The sequence below is a fragment of the Streptopelia decaocto genome, assembly GCF_964273445.1.
Source record: "Streptopelia decaocto genome assembly, chromosome: 4".
Taxonomy (NCBI): Eukaryota; Metazoa; Chordata; class Aves; order Columbiformes; family Columbidae; genus Streptopelia; species Streptopelia decaocto.
Genome location: NC_138658.1, coordinates 45,305,584 through 45,325,746, shown reverse-complemented (window position 1 = coordinate 45,325,746; position 20,163 = coordinate 45,305,584). Strand labels below are relative to the sequence as shown.

At 37.0% G+C, this 20,163-nt stretch overlaps 1 protein-coding gene across 3 annotated transcripts in view; it reads left to right on the top strand.

Moving 5' to 3' along the window:
• FAT1 (FAT atypical cadherin 1) overlaps positions 1-20,163 on the top strand; it is a 111,649-nt gene that overhangs the window by 58,211 nt on the left and 33,275 nt on the right. For all 3 annotated transcript variants that reach the window (XM_082051730.1, XM_082051729.1, XM_082051731.1), the window contains exons 5-9: positions 4,748-5,077; positions 5,607-5,817; positions 10,089-10,228; positions 19,416-19,691; positions 19,912-20,122. In XM_082051730.1, the coding sequence (XP_081907856.1) occupies positions 4,748-5,077; positions 5,607-5,817; positions 10,089-10,228; positions 19,416-19,691; positions 19,912-20,122 (1,168 nt within the window). The remainder of the gene's footprint in view (positions 1-4,747; positions 5,078-5,606; positions 5,818-10,088; positions 10,229-19,415; positions 19,692-19,911; positions 20,123-20,163) is intronic.

The window sequence follows — 20,163 nt, the reverse complement described above, 5'->3', positions numbered from 1 at the left end:
AGATCTCTGAAAAAAAGTGACTGTAAGTTCATCACACTTTTGCAGAAATTTAAGTTTACTATGCTTGATTACCATATGAAGAATTTAGAGAACTGGATTTCAGAAGTAGTTTGATTCTGTGTTCATTTTACTGCAGTGCACAAAACTACCTATCTTGTAAAAACAGTGTGTTGGGACAGTTTTTTCTTTTTATATCTATAAACCAAGATTTTCTTTCAAACAGTACAAAGGCATGATTATTAAAGGAAGACTGTGATTCTTTATTTTTTTCCTCGAATGTAATTATTGTAATAGCTGTTTAAGCCTGCCTTTTGCTGTATATAGACCTCTGAAAAAGAAGTGCAGAATCTTTTTTTAACATTGAGAACACAAACAGATTTTGGGTGACGAGACTCTTTTTCTGCGTAACTTATTTATCAATCACATAAGCAGATGAGTTGCAAAATATGTATTACAGATTTGAGGTCCAAGAACATAAAAATCATCACATAACTCTTTTATTTAGTTGCATTTAATTGTTCACCTGGCATTTATGTAATACGTGTTCTCATTCTCTGTCAAACAACATGAAAGCAAAACATGTGGACAACTGTGAGTTTTCCAAGTTTCACAAGGTTGCCATGCAGTCTGAGAATACTGTATTTCACTTGCAGTGAAGACTTAGTATTCACAGTGATACTTAAATTCTGAGCTTTATCTGTAACCTTTATTATGCCTCACCTCCTGGATGATAGATGAAGGGCTGCAATGTGAGTCAAGAAAACTAATCTTAACACTAGAGAAGCAAGTCTGGACTTACTCAAAACTTGTGAAATCTGTAGAAGGGTTTTCTAATAGGAATGCAAGGACTGCATAGACGTGGAAATTAATGTATTCCTTGATAGCGCAAACTATCCTTTTGCAGAACTCCAATGTACATATGGTCTTCCTAGCCACTTTCTATCCCTTTGGTTCATTGTAAACTGGATTAATGCAGCTTTTGGACCAAATTTTTCTCATTATTTTCATTTATGCATCAGCTTTGGAAAGACCTCTTTGCACATAAGTAGCAATAAGGTGGAATTTCCTTTGCAATGTGTTTCTAGTAGTAATAATAGCAAAGTTAATTAATTGGCAAATCTGGTTTAGTACTAGTCATGCTATTCTTTTACATTGTAAAGGAATATCCTTATCCTTAAATCTGTTTGTGACATTTTTCCAAAGCACTTCGTGTTAGTTACGTCTTATTTCTTGACAACTGCTGTGTATATAGGTTGTAAAACTGGTAATTCACAACTTTTACTCCTATGCATATTGTACTGGCTTTTATATTAGATATATACAGTAAATAAAATGAGCTTTGGGTCATTCTGTGACCCTGAAGCCACCTGGCACAGTATGGCTTTGATTATTTATACCTTATCCCTGGAGCAGGCTGGTATGCCCACGTTGCCTGTTAAGAATGGTGCCTGAATAGTGTGAACTGTCATGCTGCAGCTCAACAATGTGTGGGAGCATGCAACTTGCTCTGGACCAAAACTTACGCCAGAGATCACACTGGGAAGTGTAATGTTATGGGGAGCTGTCTGCTAGCAGTCATGCCTCCTAATTTAACCTAATTTATTGGAAGATAATACATACAGAACTTAAAGTTGGGGTTTTTTGTTCGGCTGGTTGTTTTTTAAGGTCACAGTATCACACAATGGGTATATTAATCCTCCTGGTTTCAGCATTCTCTATAAAGATAGCAGATTAAGCTGATTGCTTTTTAGGTTGGAATATTGCTCATTTCCTGCTGGTATTGTTTATTTTTCCTTAATTTTGAATCCCAGCTTTTTATTAAATTTTTAAATAAAAGTCTGTGAAGTATCCAACAGAAGAACTCTTAACTGCAGAGCGATAATGACTGGTAGCGCAGCCCAAAGCAGCAGTTTTCCCATTTGTTAGTTTTATGTTGACACTTTTGAAAATAGGTTGGAAAGAAACCCAGAAATACACAGAATGGTGGGCAATATTATGAGCCAAGTGCTGACCATCTGGCTAATTAATTGAGCATTGAAATATTGACCAGATGGGTTGGTGGGTTTATTCCTCATTTGCTATTGAATTTGATCCTTGATTGCAGTCCTGCTTACATAATAGTAATTAATATGCCTCATTCTTTTATTCACAACTTTTAACTATTTTCTGTGTGCCCAATGGCACGTTTCTGTGCAATTATTTTAGGTTAACTTTATATTATGCACTCATATCTTAGTATTCTGTTTATGTCAGTAACGCATTCATAACTGATGTTACATTCAAATCAAACTAGATTTTCTTCAGACTTGCCATTTTCTCTGCTTGGCTCAGGGCAATGCTAATTTTATTTTAACGGACAAGTTATCCCATAGCCCCTGGAATTTCCTCTTTTGGGATGTGTTTTGATTTTTTTTTGTAGGGCTTTTTTGGTGAACTGAAAGATATGTGTTGGGGAACAAGTATTAATATATGTGGAAATCTTGCCATCTGTTAGATGTAGATTTGTTGTGGAAATCACTTTACTCCTGCTGTTTCATTTCCTTCATGCTTGCGAGTTAAACCACGTTTTATTCATATTTTTGTGTTTGCTTTTTTTTTTTTTTTTCTAAAATAGATGAAAAAGGGCAAAAAGAAGAATAACTGATAATGTTTAGATAGGAGTCTTGTCCTCATTGTCAATGTAGATTTCTTGTTTTCATCAGCGACTCAATTCTAGTCTTTATTAGTATTCTTTCCATTGTTTTGTATCATGCTATACTTGTATCCTTGTTATTTTTTCCATAGTCAGATTTCCCATGGCATCCTAAAAACCAGTGAAGGAATTCACCACTCACATTCCTGCAGAAAAACATTAGTTCTTCCCACATTGGGGTGGGCTTATTGGAACAGGAATATCCTATACCAGTGGTGTGTAGGGTATTTTGGTTGGGATTGTTTTTGTTTAACACCCTCCAGAGCACTGTTTTTCCCTGTGATGTTTTCCCAGTGCTACTGTAGTGACTGACTTCTACACGAAGCTTCCTCCCAGCAAAGACTTGCATCTTCCTCGCAAACTCAAAACCAAAATAAAACTGCAGGGTTTAACACATTTGCCATAGAATTTATTTTCAGAAACCTTAGGAGTTTAATCTGGTTTTGGTTGTGGGATTGATGGCTTTTTTGGAGGGTTTTTTGTTGAATTTCTTTGACAAGTATCTTTTGACAAGTATGGTAGAATTAGATGAGCATATCTTTATTAGTTTCCTCTAATCACAGGAGGGCCGGCATAGGTGACCCTTAGACATCCCTGTGTGGTTCTGTGCAATAATAAGAAAGGTAAAGTCAAGGAAGACAATTATAAATGAGGGGGGGGGGGGAAAGTGAGAGAAAGAAAATGAAAAAGGGAGACTACAAAGAGGCTGAGGAGGAGTGCTGCACTCAGTCATGAAATTGTTCTTTAAATGAGAGACACGATGAAAGTTTCATAGCTAAAACCAAAACCAGCCTAACAGAAAATGAAAGAAAAATGTCTTTACTCATCATTATTACCTAGGTCTTTAATGCCATTTTTTTTTTAAGACATCCCCCTCAGAAGCTGAGATTTAGCCAGACTGCTAGAGGGCAGGTAATACTGTTATCAGTGAGGAATTTGCATGTGTTTTAAATGCTCTGTGTGATAGGAGCTAAACTCTCCCTTGAAAACATCTGGTGTCTGCCTGAGTCCAGTGGCTTTTATGTGGATGACAGAGTGCACCCAGAAAATGATGGGCCCGATTCCATAACTCTTCTACTAACCGAGCTCTTTCAGAAGGCAGGAACATAAACCTCCTATATTTTTATTCATTCCAATAGATACTAAAGTAATTTACAAATGTTCATATTTAGCCCCTTATTAACCAATAAGGAATTAAATAGGTAAGAGGTAAGGTAATAAGGTAAGATGCCTATAAATGAACTAAGATTTTTTCATCAGTTTGATCCTTTTCCAGTAGATACGGATATTTTTCTGTTTACTGACTGCAGATTAACGCAACTCTTACTATATTTTTGTTCATTATCCATGTAAATTACATCAGCTCAGTCCTAGAATTAATATTGTAGAAGATTTTGTACTGAGTTCCTGGCTTTTTAGTAGAAATTTTGACTATTGCTGAAAGAGCAGACTTGGTTTAATTTCCCATTTCATTTAGTCCCTGGAAACAGATTGTTTTGTGTCTTTCTTAAAAGGTAATTTTTTAAGCTTATTTCAAACAAAATAGTTATTTTATATTTTAAAATATAGGGAATTTTTAGTGCATAGGCCTGTCACATTCTGAAAACTATATTCTAATTAATTGCCTCTTTTGAGGTGTAAAATCAAATTATATTGAAAACCTGCAAAAAACCACTAGGCTGGAAGTATATTAAGTTCTTAATACAGTGAAGCTATTATCAGAGATACTATACTTGTGTGCTGTTCCTGTACTCAAGTTAATATTTCAGTTACAATACTGCAAAAAAGTGAAATAGATTTAATATGTATCTGCCAACTCCTACATGCCATACATCAAGTGTCAAAATGTTAGGATAGTAGCGGAGTAAACTTTTGTAGTGCCTTTTCTAAATGTTTACCAAGTAGCTTTACCCAATGGTCTTTTAAGTAACTGAAGTTAGGGAATTACCTTACAGTTGTAGTAGGAAGTTGTAGTAAAATCTGATTTTAAAGAACATTGTTACAAGGACCATATTTGAGATGAGCCCTAACCATATCCTTTTTTAATAAAAATAGGTAATGGTAACAGACAACGGCATTCCTCCAAAATCAACAATTGCACGGGTGATTGTGAAGGTTTTAGATGAGAATGACAATAAGCCTCAGTTCTTGCAAAAATTCTACAAAATCCAGCTACCAGAGCGTGGTAAGCCAGAACGAGAGAGAACTGCCAGAAGAGAGCCGATCTACCGAGTTATTGCTGCAGATAAAGATGAAGGCCCCAATGCAGAGATCTCGTATAGCATTGAAGATGGTGATGAACATGGCAAATTCTTTATTGAACCGAAAACTGGAGTGGTTTCGTCAAAGAAATTTTCTGCAGCAAAGGACTATGATATCCTTTCAGTGAGTCAAAATCTTGTTTACCATGAATATGTGAAATGTTCTGTGTATTATCAGCACTTTTAATTCAGTAGCTGGCAGATGAGTGACTGCAGTATCTGAAGGAAGAAAGCTTCAACAAATCCAGAAGTATTGTTTTGTGTGTTTGCTTTGTTGTTTTGGTGGGTTTTTAAATGATCATTTCAGATGTTTGTTTTGAGAAAGTGAATGAAGAAGCTGCTGTTCTTTTCCAGAAAATGACAGATAATGAACACAATGAGGGAACATAAACAATCAGTTTGACTCTCTTTTAGGAAGAAAGCAAAATAAAAGTGAATATATGGTTACAGCTTGTGCTACTATCAGGTGCTGCATGCTTTTTCTCCATTTGCTGCCTAGATAATGAAGGGCAAGTGGCACTTTGAGAGACACTTAACCTTTTCAGATGTATCTCACACAAACAAACATGCTTGGAGCTTATTACTACTTTTCCATTTATGTGACATAATGATTTATGTGATCCTGTAGCCTGAAAGATGTGTCTGTTTCACAGATTAAAGCTGTAGATAATGGTCGTCCACAAAAATCATCAACTACACGGCTTCACATAGAATGGATTCCAAAGCCTGTCCCACCCACAGAGCCTATTTATTTTGAGGAAGCATTTTTTTCTTTTACGGTGATGGAAAGTGACCCAGTTGCTCACATGATTGGTGTAATAGCTGTTGAACCTCTTGGAACACCAGTTTGGTTTGACATAACGGGTAAGGCGCCTTAACAGCTTTTATAATTAGAAACAAATGCATGGACTCTCAGATACTGGAGGGCTCATTGCAGCTTGTTTGCTTAATTGCTTTTCTAAATAATGCAGTGTTTCAGTGTTCTTTAGCTTGTGGATACATATTTTTCCCTTATTTCATTATAAATCAACTTCAAAATTTTTTGTCAATGCTACTACATATCAAAAATTAAAATTACATTGCAAAATAACTGCTGTGTTACAGTTTTGGAAATGACTTATGAATATTGTGTCAGTGAAATTAAAACCTATCAAATCAATCTCATAGACTGTAGGATAGGGAAAGAAATAAAACACCAGTTTTCTGTAAATTGGGGTAGGACACTCAGAGACTATAGTGTTCACATTGATTTCTTGTCTTCTGGGCTGCTTCTCAGTTTGCTCTTGATGCAATACTAAAAGGAAAGCTTGCAGTGTTCCTAACCCCAGCAAACTTCTTCCTGTACATGCTCTTTCTACTATAACATACCTCAGCCTATTACCAATGAAAGGGGAATTCCAATCAGTAATATGACTATATGTTGATGCTGTGTTAACAAAATGAATAGTACTTTTGCATTTTAGACTTACTCAGTAGACCTATGAGCACCAGGAGTCCACAGAGTATTCACAGTTTAGCTGATACTAAAAACAAGTTCTGTCCTGTGTTATGTGTTTCAGAATCAAGGAGAATAGCACAGCCTTGTTTTAGGAAGGGGATCGTGTAGTGAACTGTTTCTGGTCTTAAGGTAGCCCCTATCAGATTGGGACTTTTCACCTTGGTTGCTGCTGAAAACTTTAGCTATTATAATGGTTTTAAGTTGTTGGGGAGAGCATTTTTTGAATTATTTCTTTAAAAATTAATTATTTTTAAGGTCTCCTTTGATGGTGTGTGTTTTCTAAGGGATGCTGAGAACAGCAACAATTAAAAACAATGTTTGTAAAACTAATATATGTAGCAGGAATATATAAATGCCAAATACTTGAGGGTGTTCTCAGAAAACTTTCAAACACGTGAGAACAGACACAACAGTTCCATAAATACATGCTTCATGCATTAACAGCCTGTGATGACATTGATAAACACAGAACCACAGAAAGTCAGGGATTGGAAGGGACCTCTAAAGATCATCTAGTCCAATCCCACCATCGGAACAGGAGCACCTAGATAATTTCTAATGTATTAAATATTTACATAGGCTTTTTTGAATGGTTCTTTCAAATGTATTGTGGGGGAGAAAAAGGTGCTCCTGTCCAAATAGATCATAGTCGAATAAGAAATGTTTGGATTTAGACAAACGAAGGGCTTAGAGATCTCTACAACTGTATAGAGAGAGTAAAAAGTTCAGGGTACTTCCTTGCATTCTCCTAGTGGCAAAGCTCTCTGCTTTGGAGGTATTCTGAAATTCAGACTGCTCTTTTACTGTTCTCCCAAACATACACACACATTGACATGGGAGTAGAAAAGCAGAAAATATAAAAATAACTTAAGTGAGCAGGAGAGAAGAAGGTTCCATGTGCTCCAGTTCAGACAGAGTCATCCAGTCAACAACTAACATCTGCAAACCAAAAAGAGTCCATTAAAGGAAAGGTCAAGAAAGGGATATTGTCAGAAAAAGGTGAGTGGTTCATGGAGATGAAAGAGCATAGGCAGAAGAGGCCTCATAGGTCTTGAGAGTTTCCACAGAGTAGAGCAACGGTGTTTTCTGGGGTCTTTAATTAGCAGAATTTGTTAATTAGATAAAGGATGTACATTTCTGTTGTTCTGTTTAGTTTGTTTCAGCTGCTGTGCACTGTGAACAGTGTGTACCTCTGAAGAGAACTCTGATTATAGTATTATTTTTATTTGTTCCTTCTAAGTATGCAGCTCATTTATAGAATTTTTATTGTACGTTTAATGCAGAAAACAGATTATATTTTCCTGCTGTTTTTAGAAAGACATACAGAAAACTCCACAGGGAAAGAGCAGAACTTGTCCATACACTGTAAAATAAACCATTTTATTTTCGTAGGAGCTGGACTTGATGATCCTTGTGGGTCCCTTCCAACTCAGGACATTCTATGGTTCTATGACTGTTTTCTTAGTAAAAGTGTTTTGGAAAGTATGTGATCATGTTATGAAGTTATTGGCTACTCTTGCAGGCAGTCACTTTACTGCCCTCTTTTACTGTTTCTAATAGCATGAATTAATTTGATTGACAGCTTTCCTTTGTGTTCTGTGCTTGCTTTCCATGCTTTCTTTCTTTTTGGCTGAGCCAGGAGACAAGCTTGCTAGTGAAGTATTTTACATCTTTCAGATGGCTTGTGACCTGAACTGTACAGCAGAAGGTATCTGCTGAGATCACATAATTTATTACCAGATTATGAGATCTGAAATGAAAGCGTACATTTATAAAATATTTATTTTATTAACCCTTCGGAAATCAAAGTGCTCACAGTTGCATTTGTGACAGGTTCGTTTTTGTTTTGTTTTGTCATCATTACATTTATACAGCATCATTTCAGAGCATCTAGTTTTGGCTTTGACCAAAACTGTTGCTGTTACACTTCCAGTGTACCAGATGCAGAAGTTTGGGTTGAGTTCTGCTTCAGTGGATTACCAGATATCACCACTGCTACAAAAATTAAGCAAGGCTTTGTGATTTCCTTGATAAGGAAGACAAAGAGTTGGTTGAAGAGCTCATCCTCACATCAGGGAAACTCAATGAACAGATTCATATCCATTCACCCTATTCTCATCTCTTGAAATGGAGATGACTTCATGGAGACATCTCAGCCATCTGAGAAAATGCTGTGGTGTGCCAACTATAGAAGAAATATTAGAGAGTCACTTTCTGAAGCTGACATCTTGCACAAAGCCCATTAAAAAACTTCATGTACTCCTGTTAAAAAAAAAAAAAAAAAAAAGGGCTACTGCTTTTCACTTTGTCCAGTTTATGTCATTTGTGTGGTTCAGAAACTACTGCTGGGGCCAGTAAGAGGAGTTGGCTTTTAGTGAAACTAGAAAAATTACATTATCTTTGTTGTTATCAAATATCTTAAATCCAGTGAAGCAGAATCCACTCCATATTTCCTAAACTGATATGTCTGTCGTGCAGTGTGACCTTCTGAAGGTGAAATTGTTTTTATGTGTGAATGGGGGTCCATTTCAGTTCTGTTACTGTTCTTTCTTGGATTAATTATAAATTTGCAGCCTTTGGAACTTCACCCTCCCACTTCTAGCCTTGGCTTTTCATAAAAGGCATTCAGTGATTTACAAATCATAGCATGTAAAAACTCTTTAAAAAAAGAAAAGGCACTCAGATGCTGTATTTGTGAAATATAATTAGAAAAACACATGCACATAATCAGGAGAAATTGGTTTGCAATGTCTAGCTCTGGTTTGACCAAAACAAAAATTGATTCCTTCATTTTAGGCAGTTTATTGAAAGTTCTAAAGCAATTGTAGTTAAATGGCAGTATTTATTATTGTTAATAATATTTGGACTTAATGGACATTGTATTCTCATGACAGTCTGCTCAGAGTGGCATGATGATGATCAATTAAATGTTTAAATGCCTGAGTGTAGCTATTGATCTGCACATTTATTTAACTGTATTTCAAAGTGTAATTTGAAAGTTGCACAAGGGAAGTTAAGATAATTTGCTTCAGAAAAGGAGCTTGGCCATATTTAAAGATTGGGCATTTAAACTTTTAGCACTCATCTCAGTAGGAGTTCGAATGCGAGTTCTTTAGACACTCAGCATTGAGTTGAGAGGCCTTTGGAGGTACCATAGTTTTTTTCAGCCTTACCTATAGTCATATACAAGTATAGTACTTTGTACTCTGATCCAGGAGACATAAATTTGACTGTATGTCCAAGTTGGGATTTTCATTTATTTTGATACAAAGTGTGGTTTTCACTAATTAGCCTGACAGCATAAAATAAACTTACCACATTTCACCTAGTAATTCTCAGTTTCCTGCTCTTTTGAATCTTTAAATTCTAGTTTAAAAAGGTGAATCTTGGTAAGAATCTGCCTGCTAACTTTCCATAAATGAGGCCAATCAGCTTTGTCCAGAGCTACTCAGTTTTATGTATCTGTAAGCAGCAGTATATCACATTACCAGGAAAAAAGGGGGTTAAAGTTAAGTGTATGTATATGTGTATGTAGTTCCACCTTCATTAAGCATCTGAAGACAGAACGTGATCATACATGAAAATAATGCAACAGTGCTGTGTTTTATGAAATACTTCTCCCAATTTTTTGAACAAGGTGGCAACTATGACAGTCGATTTGATGTGGACAAGGGCACTGGAACTATCATTGTCGCTAGACCTCTTGATGCAGAACAGAAATCAAATTACAACTTGACGGTAGAGGCAACAGATGGAACCAGATCTATCAGCACTCAGGTAATGAACTTTCTAATGAAGCACTTATATAAGAAGGAATTTGTAGCTGGGGGAGTGTGGAGGGTGTTGCATTTTCTTTTTACTATTTTTTTTTTCATCCTGGACAATGAATATGGTTTATATAAATTAGGGATTCTCTCTATAATAGAAGTGGATTCTGATATTCATAGACCCATGTTGTTTGGTGATCTAGGTAGAATGTTGTGTATTAGTGTGCTGTAGTCTGAATCAGCAGCTTTTAAGTCATACCATGTTCTTGCATTAGCTGAGTAAATAAAACCAGAAACTAAGCCTTTGCATGGGTGATTTACTCACAAGGAAAGGATAAATACTTATTATTCTTCTTTATCCAGTTCCCCTAAAATTACCAAATAATATGATTACTTCGCTTCAAATTTTAAAGATGACCATTGCAGGTTCCTCCCATCCCAGGATCTGTGGATGACAAATTGTACCACGTCCAATTACAGTTGGATGAAACTGAGCTGCTCCTTCTGTATGTTGTGCATATAGAAACAAGATATAGATGATGACATCTCTCTAGATCTTCCTGAGTACTTTCCTTCAGCTTCAGTAGAGGTAGAGGTTGCCAAACACTCTCCAGAAAGCAGCAATCTCAGACAAAACAATTTTTTTCAAATTACCTCGCTACTAAGGCTACATGGTGGTGGCAATTCTTTGCAGTTGGACTGATAAGTTCACATTAACGCAGAAGTGACACTACTGGAAATAACTTAAAGTAGGTTATGATATATATCCCTCCCGTTTTTAACTCATCTAGTTTCTTTCCACCCAGCACAGAATCTGGATATATTTGGAAGTAAGGTTTAGCTGAGGCTGGCATGAATGGAGCCATGAGCATAGTGGAACTCCACTTTTATTCCAGATAAAAAGGAAAGGATTTATTTACAGATTTAAGACTGTTCTGTTGGGTTGAGGCCGTGATGTGTCTGTGTTACTTGCTTCTATCATTGGCCTACTCCTCAGGAGCACAAAGAGCAATAAGTGGTTTGCTCATGTCTTCTCTGTGCCTGGAAATCTGTTACGAATGCAATTTCTTGTTTTTCAGCTTCCATGTAGTATGTATGTTTTCCTGTTTTCTTTTCTAATGTCTTATATGTTGTTTCTTGTTGATGTTCAGGATTTAAAACAATCTTTATTGAGCTGACTGCATGTCTGTAGGCTTGATGGGTCAAATAGGCTAAATTCAACACAAGAATATTGCAAGGTTAGCAGTTTCATTTGAGAGCTGCCTTTTCCCTTAATGGTGACAATAGTGAGTGATACTTTAGACCATGAATCTCCAAACACAACAACATGTCACCCAGTCAGAACTTGCTGCTATCACAGCCATGGTGCCATTGCTGCTGGTGCTGATAATCACCATGAAAGTTTTGGAGAATCCTGCTGTAAATTTATTGCTTAGTTGTAGGAGAAATATAGCGCAGATTCATTTCTACCATTTACAAAATGCTGGATAGAAGGCATGACTTTGAAAAAAAAATTTGAAGAAACCCAAATCCAACTAAAAGAGAATTCCCTCTGCCAAGAAAGTCAGAAAGACAGCAAGAGGCTTTCCACACACACTTCCCCCTCTCCCAAGAATGCATTCAAAAATGCCACCACGCAGAGTATGTTGGGGTGGCCTGGGGACTAGTAAAGGCCGTTTGTGGTCTCAGTGACTGCAGATATTCTACCCAGTGCTGCTGCTTGTATAGCTGAATTTTTGTGGGCATCCTGAGCTGTCATATTTGAACCATAATCTGTTTTGTCTTCTGGAACAACCAAAAATTGGAAGGTCACAAAAATACTTTAGCCCTTACCCCTTCTCTTCCTTTGAGTTACACTATTCATTTAGCTCTTCTCAGAAGTGCACAGTGTAGCTTTTGTTCAATTTCTTTAAATGAATTTGTTATTTTAGCATTTTGTAAAGCTGGGTGAACATTATAAACATTTACCACAGCATTCTTCTGTAGAAGAATTGAAGTAGAGTCTCAAATTTATCGTCTCTTATTTCTGTGATTGCTTTTTGTATGATTTTCTTTTATGTCTTTCCTCTCTGAGCTGGAGTTGGCAGGAGCAGAAGTTGTGGTTTCTGTTACAACAGAGCACAAAGGCTTCATTTGCATTGCCTTCCCTTTTCCCCTGCTTGTAGCATAAGCACAAGTTATGCTGTTGCTGTTCAAGTCTCACATTACTGAGGTGTATAGATTGGGGCATGTGGGTTAGTTCAAACTCTGCAACTGTTGGTGCATGAACAGACTCCTGATTTTAACTGATTCTCTTATTTCCCTGTAACTCCTGGCCCACCCAAATATACTGATCTGTTAAGATTGCCCTCAGGACTATCGTTCAGGAGATGCATTTCAGATGAGGCTTAACTTCAGGGAAATTAAAGTAGTTTATGTGAAATCAAAGTTGAAGGTGTGATTTATGGCTGCCAGTGTGTGAATTCCCTTACTTACTGCTGAAATAATGCTGATTAAAGTTTGAGTGATGTTGTGTTGGATTCTTTGAAGAAGTGTTTATCAAATACTGAGTGCATACATTAGGAACAACAGTATGCCATACACAGCTTTTAGCTTACAAAGTAATTGCTGTAAATATTGGAAGTACAGTAAACGATTTAACATAGCTTGATTAATAGCAGAGTAAGTAATTTTATATTTAATTTGAAAAAGGAAATTACATTTTCAGCTCATTGGGGAGGGTGACAAGAAAGGAGAATTTTGTGTAAAAGCAGTGTATTAAATCTGACTTGAAACTAGAAGGCATTTGCTGGCCTCAGGCCATTAACATCTGTAGAGCATTTGACTTTCAGGACTTCAGTTAAATAGCTTTTTTTGAAAAATACAGCAGCAGTAGGCGTGGAGGCTGTTAGAATTTTGCATGCATCTAAATGCCAAATGCATGATGCAAAACAAGGACAAACAAATTCGAGACCTACAGTAGTGGTGTTCGACAGATGATGTTAGAGTTGACTAGTGTCACACAAGTAAGGAATATAATTAAAAAAAAAAAATCAACGTACTAATGTTTTTGGTTTATAATGTTTTTGCCTTACATAATAAAAGTAATTCACAGACTGTAAGTAGTAACATGTGAACTATCAAGTTACTTTTTGGTGGGAAAAGAAAAAAAATCCTGTTTTTTCTAGCTATAGCTGCAGTTATTGCTATGTCTATCAATTTTTTTCACTGGAAGTAATACTTAATGTGGTTTAAAGCCAATTGCAGCATAAAATTGCATTTATGCAGGATAGAATATTCTTCATTGATTAAATGTGCATTTTTCTTGGGATCACCACACTGCTCCACAGAGAAATTTTGGAACTGGAATGCAGCTATGTTATCTCTGTATAACATGACGTTTTGTTTATGAAAATTCTTATAAACATGTCAATGTAACTATAATGTAATTATGAATTAAGAGAGGAGGAAATTTTTAAACTCCACATAGAATCAGCAAATGCAAAATTACATGAAAACAATCCAAAGGAACATCATGTGTAAATATAACACACTGAGCATGTTGGCACATATCTCCTCTATAGGTTACCAGGTTTCACCTGCCAAATAATTAATAGTTTTCAAGTCGTTTTCCTAAATTATCCTGGGCTGCTGTATAACCAGGTTGCATCGCTCTCAGTGAGATCTGTGGGTAGAGAGCAATTGTGCAACACAGCCTTTGCATAGCCTTGCAAAATCAGTCTATTTCCTTTAGTTCCAGAGCATTTTGTTTCAGAGATCATATTATGGTCTGTTAATATCAAACTTAACTATGCCTCTTAAATATGCAACTTCTTTCTTAAGACATGATATTAGAGTATTTAATTTGAATTTAATCTTATAATTTCATTGAGAATTTATGTAGCTGTTTTTATTTTATTATACATGTTACTTTAGAATAACACAAACTTCATGTGTTGTTCTCAGGTGCACAAGCCCATATTTTTCTGAGTTGGTCTTTAAAATTGTAGTCACAGTTATTGTTTTAGGTGCCTTTCATTTAATTTGAAGACCTTAACAGCTTACATGAAAAAGTGTTCCTTTTAAATTTAAGATGAGATAGCACATCCAGAATCTGTCACATAGCATTGGTAAGAATCCCTGTCTTGAAAGTAGGATTTCCTTAGTACAATTACTTAATAGTTTAGATTGGAAGGAGCCCCCAAGTTCATCTAGTTAAAACTCTTGCTCAAAGCAAACTGTACAGTTGAATCAAGTAATGATGACAGGGATGCTGTCTCTTCCTGGACATCCTTTTATGTCAGTGTTTAATAAACCTCCTTGGAAATAATTTTCTCATACATCTAATTGTAGTTCCCTCTTGAAGCTTGTGAGTGTCACCCCTTGTCCTTTCACTGTGCAGCTCTGTAAAGAGCCTGGCTCTCCCTCCTCAGCCCTTCCGATACAGGGCGTGAAGGACTTTTAGATCCCCAGTGATTTTTTTAATGACCATTCATTGGGTCTGCTTCAGTTTGTCAAGATCTCTCTTGCACTGCAGGGCCCAAAACTGGAGTGGATTTACAGTCTCACCAGTGAGTGTCAAACATAAGGGAATATTCCTTTAATATTTCCTATTAATATTTCCTATTAAAGCAGCCCAGCATGCAGCTAGCCAAGTTATAGAAGGGCTGCCCATCGAGTCATATCACACCTGTTTACCAGAATCTGTGGAGGAACCTAAGGTAACAACATCAGTGAGTGAAAAATGAATCTTGAAGTATGTACATAAAACACAATTCACTTCAGTCAAAGACACACTTTGCACTTTAGGTACATTTAAAATTATTGCAGTTGTTTTTACCAGCATGGAGAAAAACTGCATGTCTGAGCAAGTAATTTGAAAAAGAATAGAACACCTGAGCAAGCCACTCATAGTGACTGAGTGATTATGTTTAGTCCTTTGCAGTATTTTTGTTAATAATTCATGTTTAACAGTGCTGTAAATTTTGAAGAGCTATATCCTTATCTGTTCAGCCCAGCAGTACCTTTTTAGAGGATGTCTCCTTATGTGTTTAGTGGGAAGGCCATCTAAACTGCTTCACTAGGCAATACTAGAGGAAGTTGATGCCAAGTCCTGATGGTGAGATCAACAGATCACTTCTCAGTTCAGCTGTGTGGTTTGTCTTGCAGGCACCAATGTTGCTTCCAGTCTCTCCATTCCTGGCATTTAACTAAGTACTTTGCACAGTTTTTGTGGTGCTCCATTCTAGAAATGCTGTTTTCCTGTATTCATTCTGTGTAGCACCAGCAGCACAGGTGGCCATGTCTTCTACCCCGAAGATTCATCCAACACAGTTGCCCTGGAGCTGCATTCTCTCTCACCTCCAATTTTGACCTAAGTTTCTATATTTCCTCATTTGACAGAGAAGTAGACATGAACTTAAATAGAAGTTTTGATTTGAATTGATCAAATTTGACACTTTATCTTTTCACTTAATGTTTTTCTCGGTCTAAACTTAATAATCTGTTCAGGTGGGAATTGAATAAAAAACTTGATGTGCTCATTTTGAAAGCATAGTATTTATTAATTATTTTAATTGCATATGGTCTTTTAACATTTTAATTATACATAAAATACTTGTAGAGTTTAAATAGAATTGAGGGTTGGGGTTTTCTGCATTTTCTTTTTAATTTGTTGGCCACCTTCACTTGGTTTCTTTTTTCATTTTCCTGAGCACCAGAGTTCAGTGAGCAGGTTTTTTTACTGAAATGCTATGTAAGTGACTGTATTGAACCCTCCTGTATTTCTTCTTCCAAGATGCATTAAAATTTATTTCATTTATACAGAATTGAAAAAGGAAACAACTACTGTGCTTGTGTTGCTTTATTAGATCCTCTCTAATCATGACAATTAAAAAAATCACATATTTAAGGTCATTCTTTAATTCTTGCTCTTCATTTTTGAGTTGAATTTGTTAGTGAATATATTTGAAAACTTGACCTAATATGTATCCTGGGTCACCAACCATAAATATTTCTCCCCACAGAAAAGCAATATTTACTCCAAGTCTATTTCCTTTCTTTAGTCAGTTTCTAATCCATGACAAAAACAAAATCCCTTAATTTTTCTAGTGACATCTCACAGGAATTTTATCAATGTGCCAAATGATTAGTTTATTCTCTTTTTCTTCTGTTTTCTGAGAAACCTAACAAACTGTGGGAGGCAGCATTTACCTGTGCAGTAGTAGTTTATATTTATCCTAACAGACTGCTTCAAACACTAAAAACTCCATGTTTGTGAATACTTCCCTAAATGTACTATATATTGGATTACAGCTCACTGACCTGCAGCACCTAGGACTGCATCTGCTAAAAAAGTTAGAGGCTTGTGTGTGTGGCTGTGGACACCTGTGTATGCCCACATACACACACATGCCACCCCCCTGCCCAGATCAGCTGGAGATGGAGCTCAGTGTTATTGACAATGCGTGTTACATTAGGAATATTGCCATCTGATTTATTATTTTTTTTTATTTTTTTCCCTGTGCAGTTCAGCAGGACCTGGGGGTAGCTCCCATCTTGTGTTGGTGATTAGTTTCCATTTAGCAGTTTATTGTAGCACCACTGCTTTGCTAGGGTCTCCTTTTTCTTCGGTTTTGTGCAGGGTCATGCTCCTTATTGTTCTTGGTGAATAAGACTGAGGCAATATTGTAATCTGGGACAGGCTTTCCTCCTCCTTAATTGCTCTTTATATTTCCTGGTGATCTTGCTTACCCATACGTTGTTTCACAGTTTCAAATAAACTTAAAACCCTTTTTATTCCTTACCTGACTTTTTATTCCGTATCTGGATTCTGACTCCCAAGATTCCACATTTGCCATCTTCAACTCTGTTCCTATATTCCCTTTTATATGCTTGCCTTTTTTTATTGTCAGAGTGAAATTCCCAGTGAAAAGAGTCTTTTTGGTGACAGTTATTTCAGCTGCCAGAGTGGGCAATATGCCTAGTTTTTGGGAGGAACTACCAAAGTTATAATGCAAAGTTATCCCAAGAGTTCCACACCCAGGTCTTTGTGCTCCCAGATTCTCACTGCCATTAATCGGTCTGCCTCGTGGTGCCTTCATGGCTGGTGCAGGACTTCGTTACCATTAGGAAGAATTCATTGTATTGGAGCTTAGGTAGTAGACACAACCTGTAATAATATACTTGAATCGGAAATAAATATTTTTACGAATTGGTGTGATTCCTGTTGATATACTTAACACCTGTTTTTCCTTGTTACATATTTTAAGATAAGATGCTAGATTTGCAAGCTTGAAGTTGAGGAAGTTTTCTTTTCCTGTAGTGAGGTGCACGGCATTTTCTTGTTATTTACTATCATCATGGTTCATCTCATCTAGTTTCTACTGCATGCAGTTCGGTACCTTGTCTAAATTATACCTCTAGACTCCACCAGGATCAATGGAAAGCAATAAGTATCTTCAAATAGCAATTTAATCCACCTATAGAATTGTAGAATTTTTTCAGTTGGAAAAGACCTTTAAGATCATCAAGTCAAACTGTTAACCATAGCACTGTCAAGAGCACCTCTAAACCATGTCCCTAAGCACCACATCTACATGTCTTTTAACTGCCTTCAGGGATGGTGACTCAACCACTTCCCTGGGCAGCCTGTTACAATGCCTGACAACTCTTTCTGTGAAGAATTTTTTCCTAATATAAAATCTGAACCTCCCCTGGTGCAACTTGAGGCCACTTCTTCTCATCTTATTGCTTACTACTTGGGAGAAAAGAGATCAACACCCTCCTCACCACAACCTCCTTTCAGGTAGTTGTAGATGATGATAAGGTCTCTGGTCAGCCTCCTTTTCTCCAGGCTAAACAGCCCCAGTTCCCTCAACTGCTCCTCATAAGACTTGTGTTTCAGACCCTTCCACCAGCTTCCTGCTGGCCCCACTATTCCTGGTACAAGCCAGGATGCTGTTGGCTTTTTTGGCCACCTGGGCACACTGCTGGCTCATGTTCAGATGGCTACTGACCAACACTCTTTCTGCCAGGCAGCTTTCCAGCCACTCTTCCCTGAACCTGTAGAGTTGCATGGGGTTGTTGTGACCCAAGTGCAGGGCCTGGCACTTGGCCTTGTTGAACCTCATATAATTGGCCTGAGCCCATCAATCCAGCTGGTCCAGATCCCTCTGCAGAGCCTTCCTACCTTCCAGCAGATCAACACTCCTGCCCAACTTATGAAATCATAAGTACTTATTTTAAACACATGTTGATGGCACTTAACTAATTTATATGAAGCAGCTAAACTTTGGGTGGCTCTGCGTGCAGCATATAAAGAACCTGAATTTAGCCATGTGTTCTTGGAGCTTTGCTGTCTTTGCTGCCAAGTCTTCTGCATTACTGTTACTCATCTGATGTTATCACTGGTGAAAGAGCAGGGTGGTGGCTGAGTGTCTTGCCCTTTTTGTACAAGAGTTCGATGCTGTGAAACGCAAGTGGGTGTGCAGGGATCTTGTGTGGTTTCAGTGAACATTATGGTTCACACAAAGAGAGCATTGCCTGCATTGCACAGATGTGAGCCCAACTGAACTGCTGTGGGAAAATGCAATTTGAATCATCAACGTTAATGTAACTCTTAACTGCAGGGAAATTGCGTTGGTGACCAGTTACCTATGCTGAGAGTGTGCTACATTGCTGAAAAAGACCAAACACTACCCGTGGTTCTTCAAAATAACATACTTTAGTGGGAATTCCACCATTTTTCTTTCTTAGGCTTGTAAATGTAAGGAACTGAAGGAGGATCATTTCCATGTGAAGACAGGGCGGAGTGCAGCGCATCCACTGCCTTGATAAACAACAATTAAAATTCCAAACTACATGACTAAGAAGGATTTTTACCCACCCTGGGATCTATATTGAGAATTTTTCTTTTATTTTAAATCCCAAAATTATTTTTTCATCTTGTTTTAGACAAAAATAATTCCCTTTAAGATATCTTATGTAAGGCGTTTTTGATTATATGTGTTTCTGGTTTGACTTTGAGGAAGGTGAGGCATTTGGGTTTAGTGAGATTCTTCTTCACTACACTTCTTAGATCTCTACCTTACCTTGAAAAAAAAAAAATCACAGTGGAATTATTTCAGTATTATGGTCTGATTTTTAGTGAAATATCCTCTTCATCTCTGTTTCCCATATATCATCAGTGCTTACCGCTTCCCATTGTATCATTTCAGGTGTACATCAAAGTTATAGACACAAATAATCACAGGCCTCAGTTTTCTGCTTCGAAGTATGAAGTTGTTATTCCTGAAGACACCATGCCAGAGACAGAAATTCTGCAAGTCAGTGCCACGGACAGAGATGAGAAGAATAAACTGATTTATACTATGCAGGGCAGCACTGATCCCATCAGTCTTAAAAAATTTCGTCTGGACCCTGGAACTGGCTCTCTTTATACTTCAGAAAAACTGGATCATGAGACTATGAACCAGCATATTCTCACAGTAATGGTAAATAAACCACAAAATGTTTTCTGTAGACAATAACAAACAGATTTTTTTAAATGTCTTTTAATTTGTCTCATTAATTCAAACATTTATTTATATGTCTAATTTGTATGCAGTCTTTGTCTCTGTGACTGGTACAGATTGAACCTTAAATTATTACTGGTATTTCATAGAACAACTGAAATAAAAGTGCTAATTGCTAGTAATGTATTTACTGTTTCAGGTTCGAGATCAAGATGTTCCTGTAAAGCGCAACTATGCTAGAATCATCATTAGTGTTAGTGACACAAATGATCACGCTCCGTGGTTCACGAGCTCTTCCTATGAAGGACGGGTGTATGAGTCAGCAGCTGTTGGATCTGCAGTACTCCAGGTTACAGCATTAGATAAGGACAAAGGAAAAAACGCAGAAATTGTCTATTCTATTGAATCAGGTAAATTGACTTTATTCCACCTTCAGTTTATTTTGAAACAA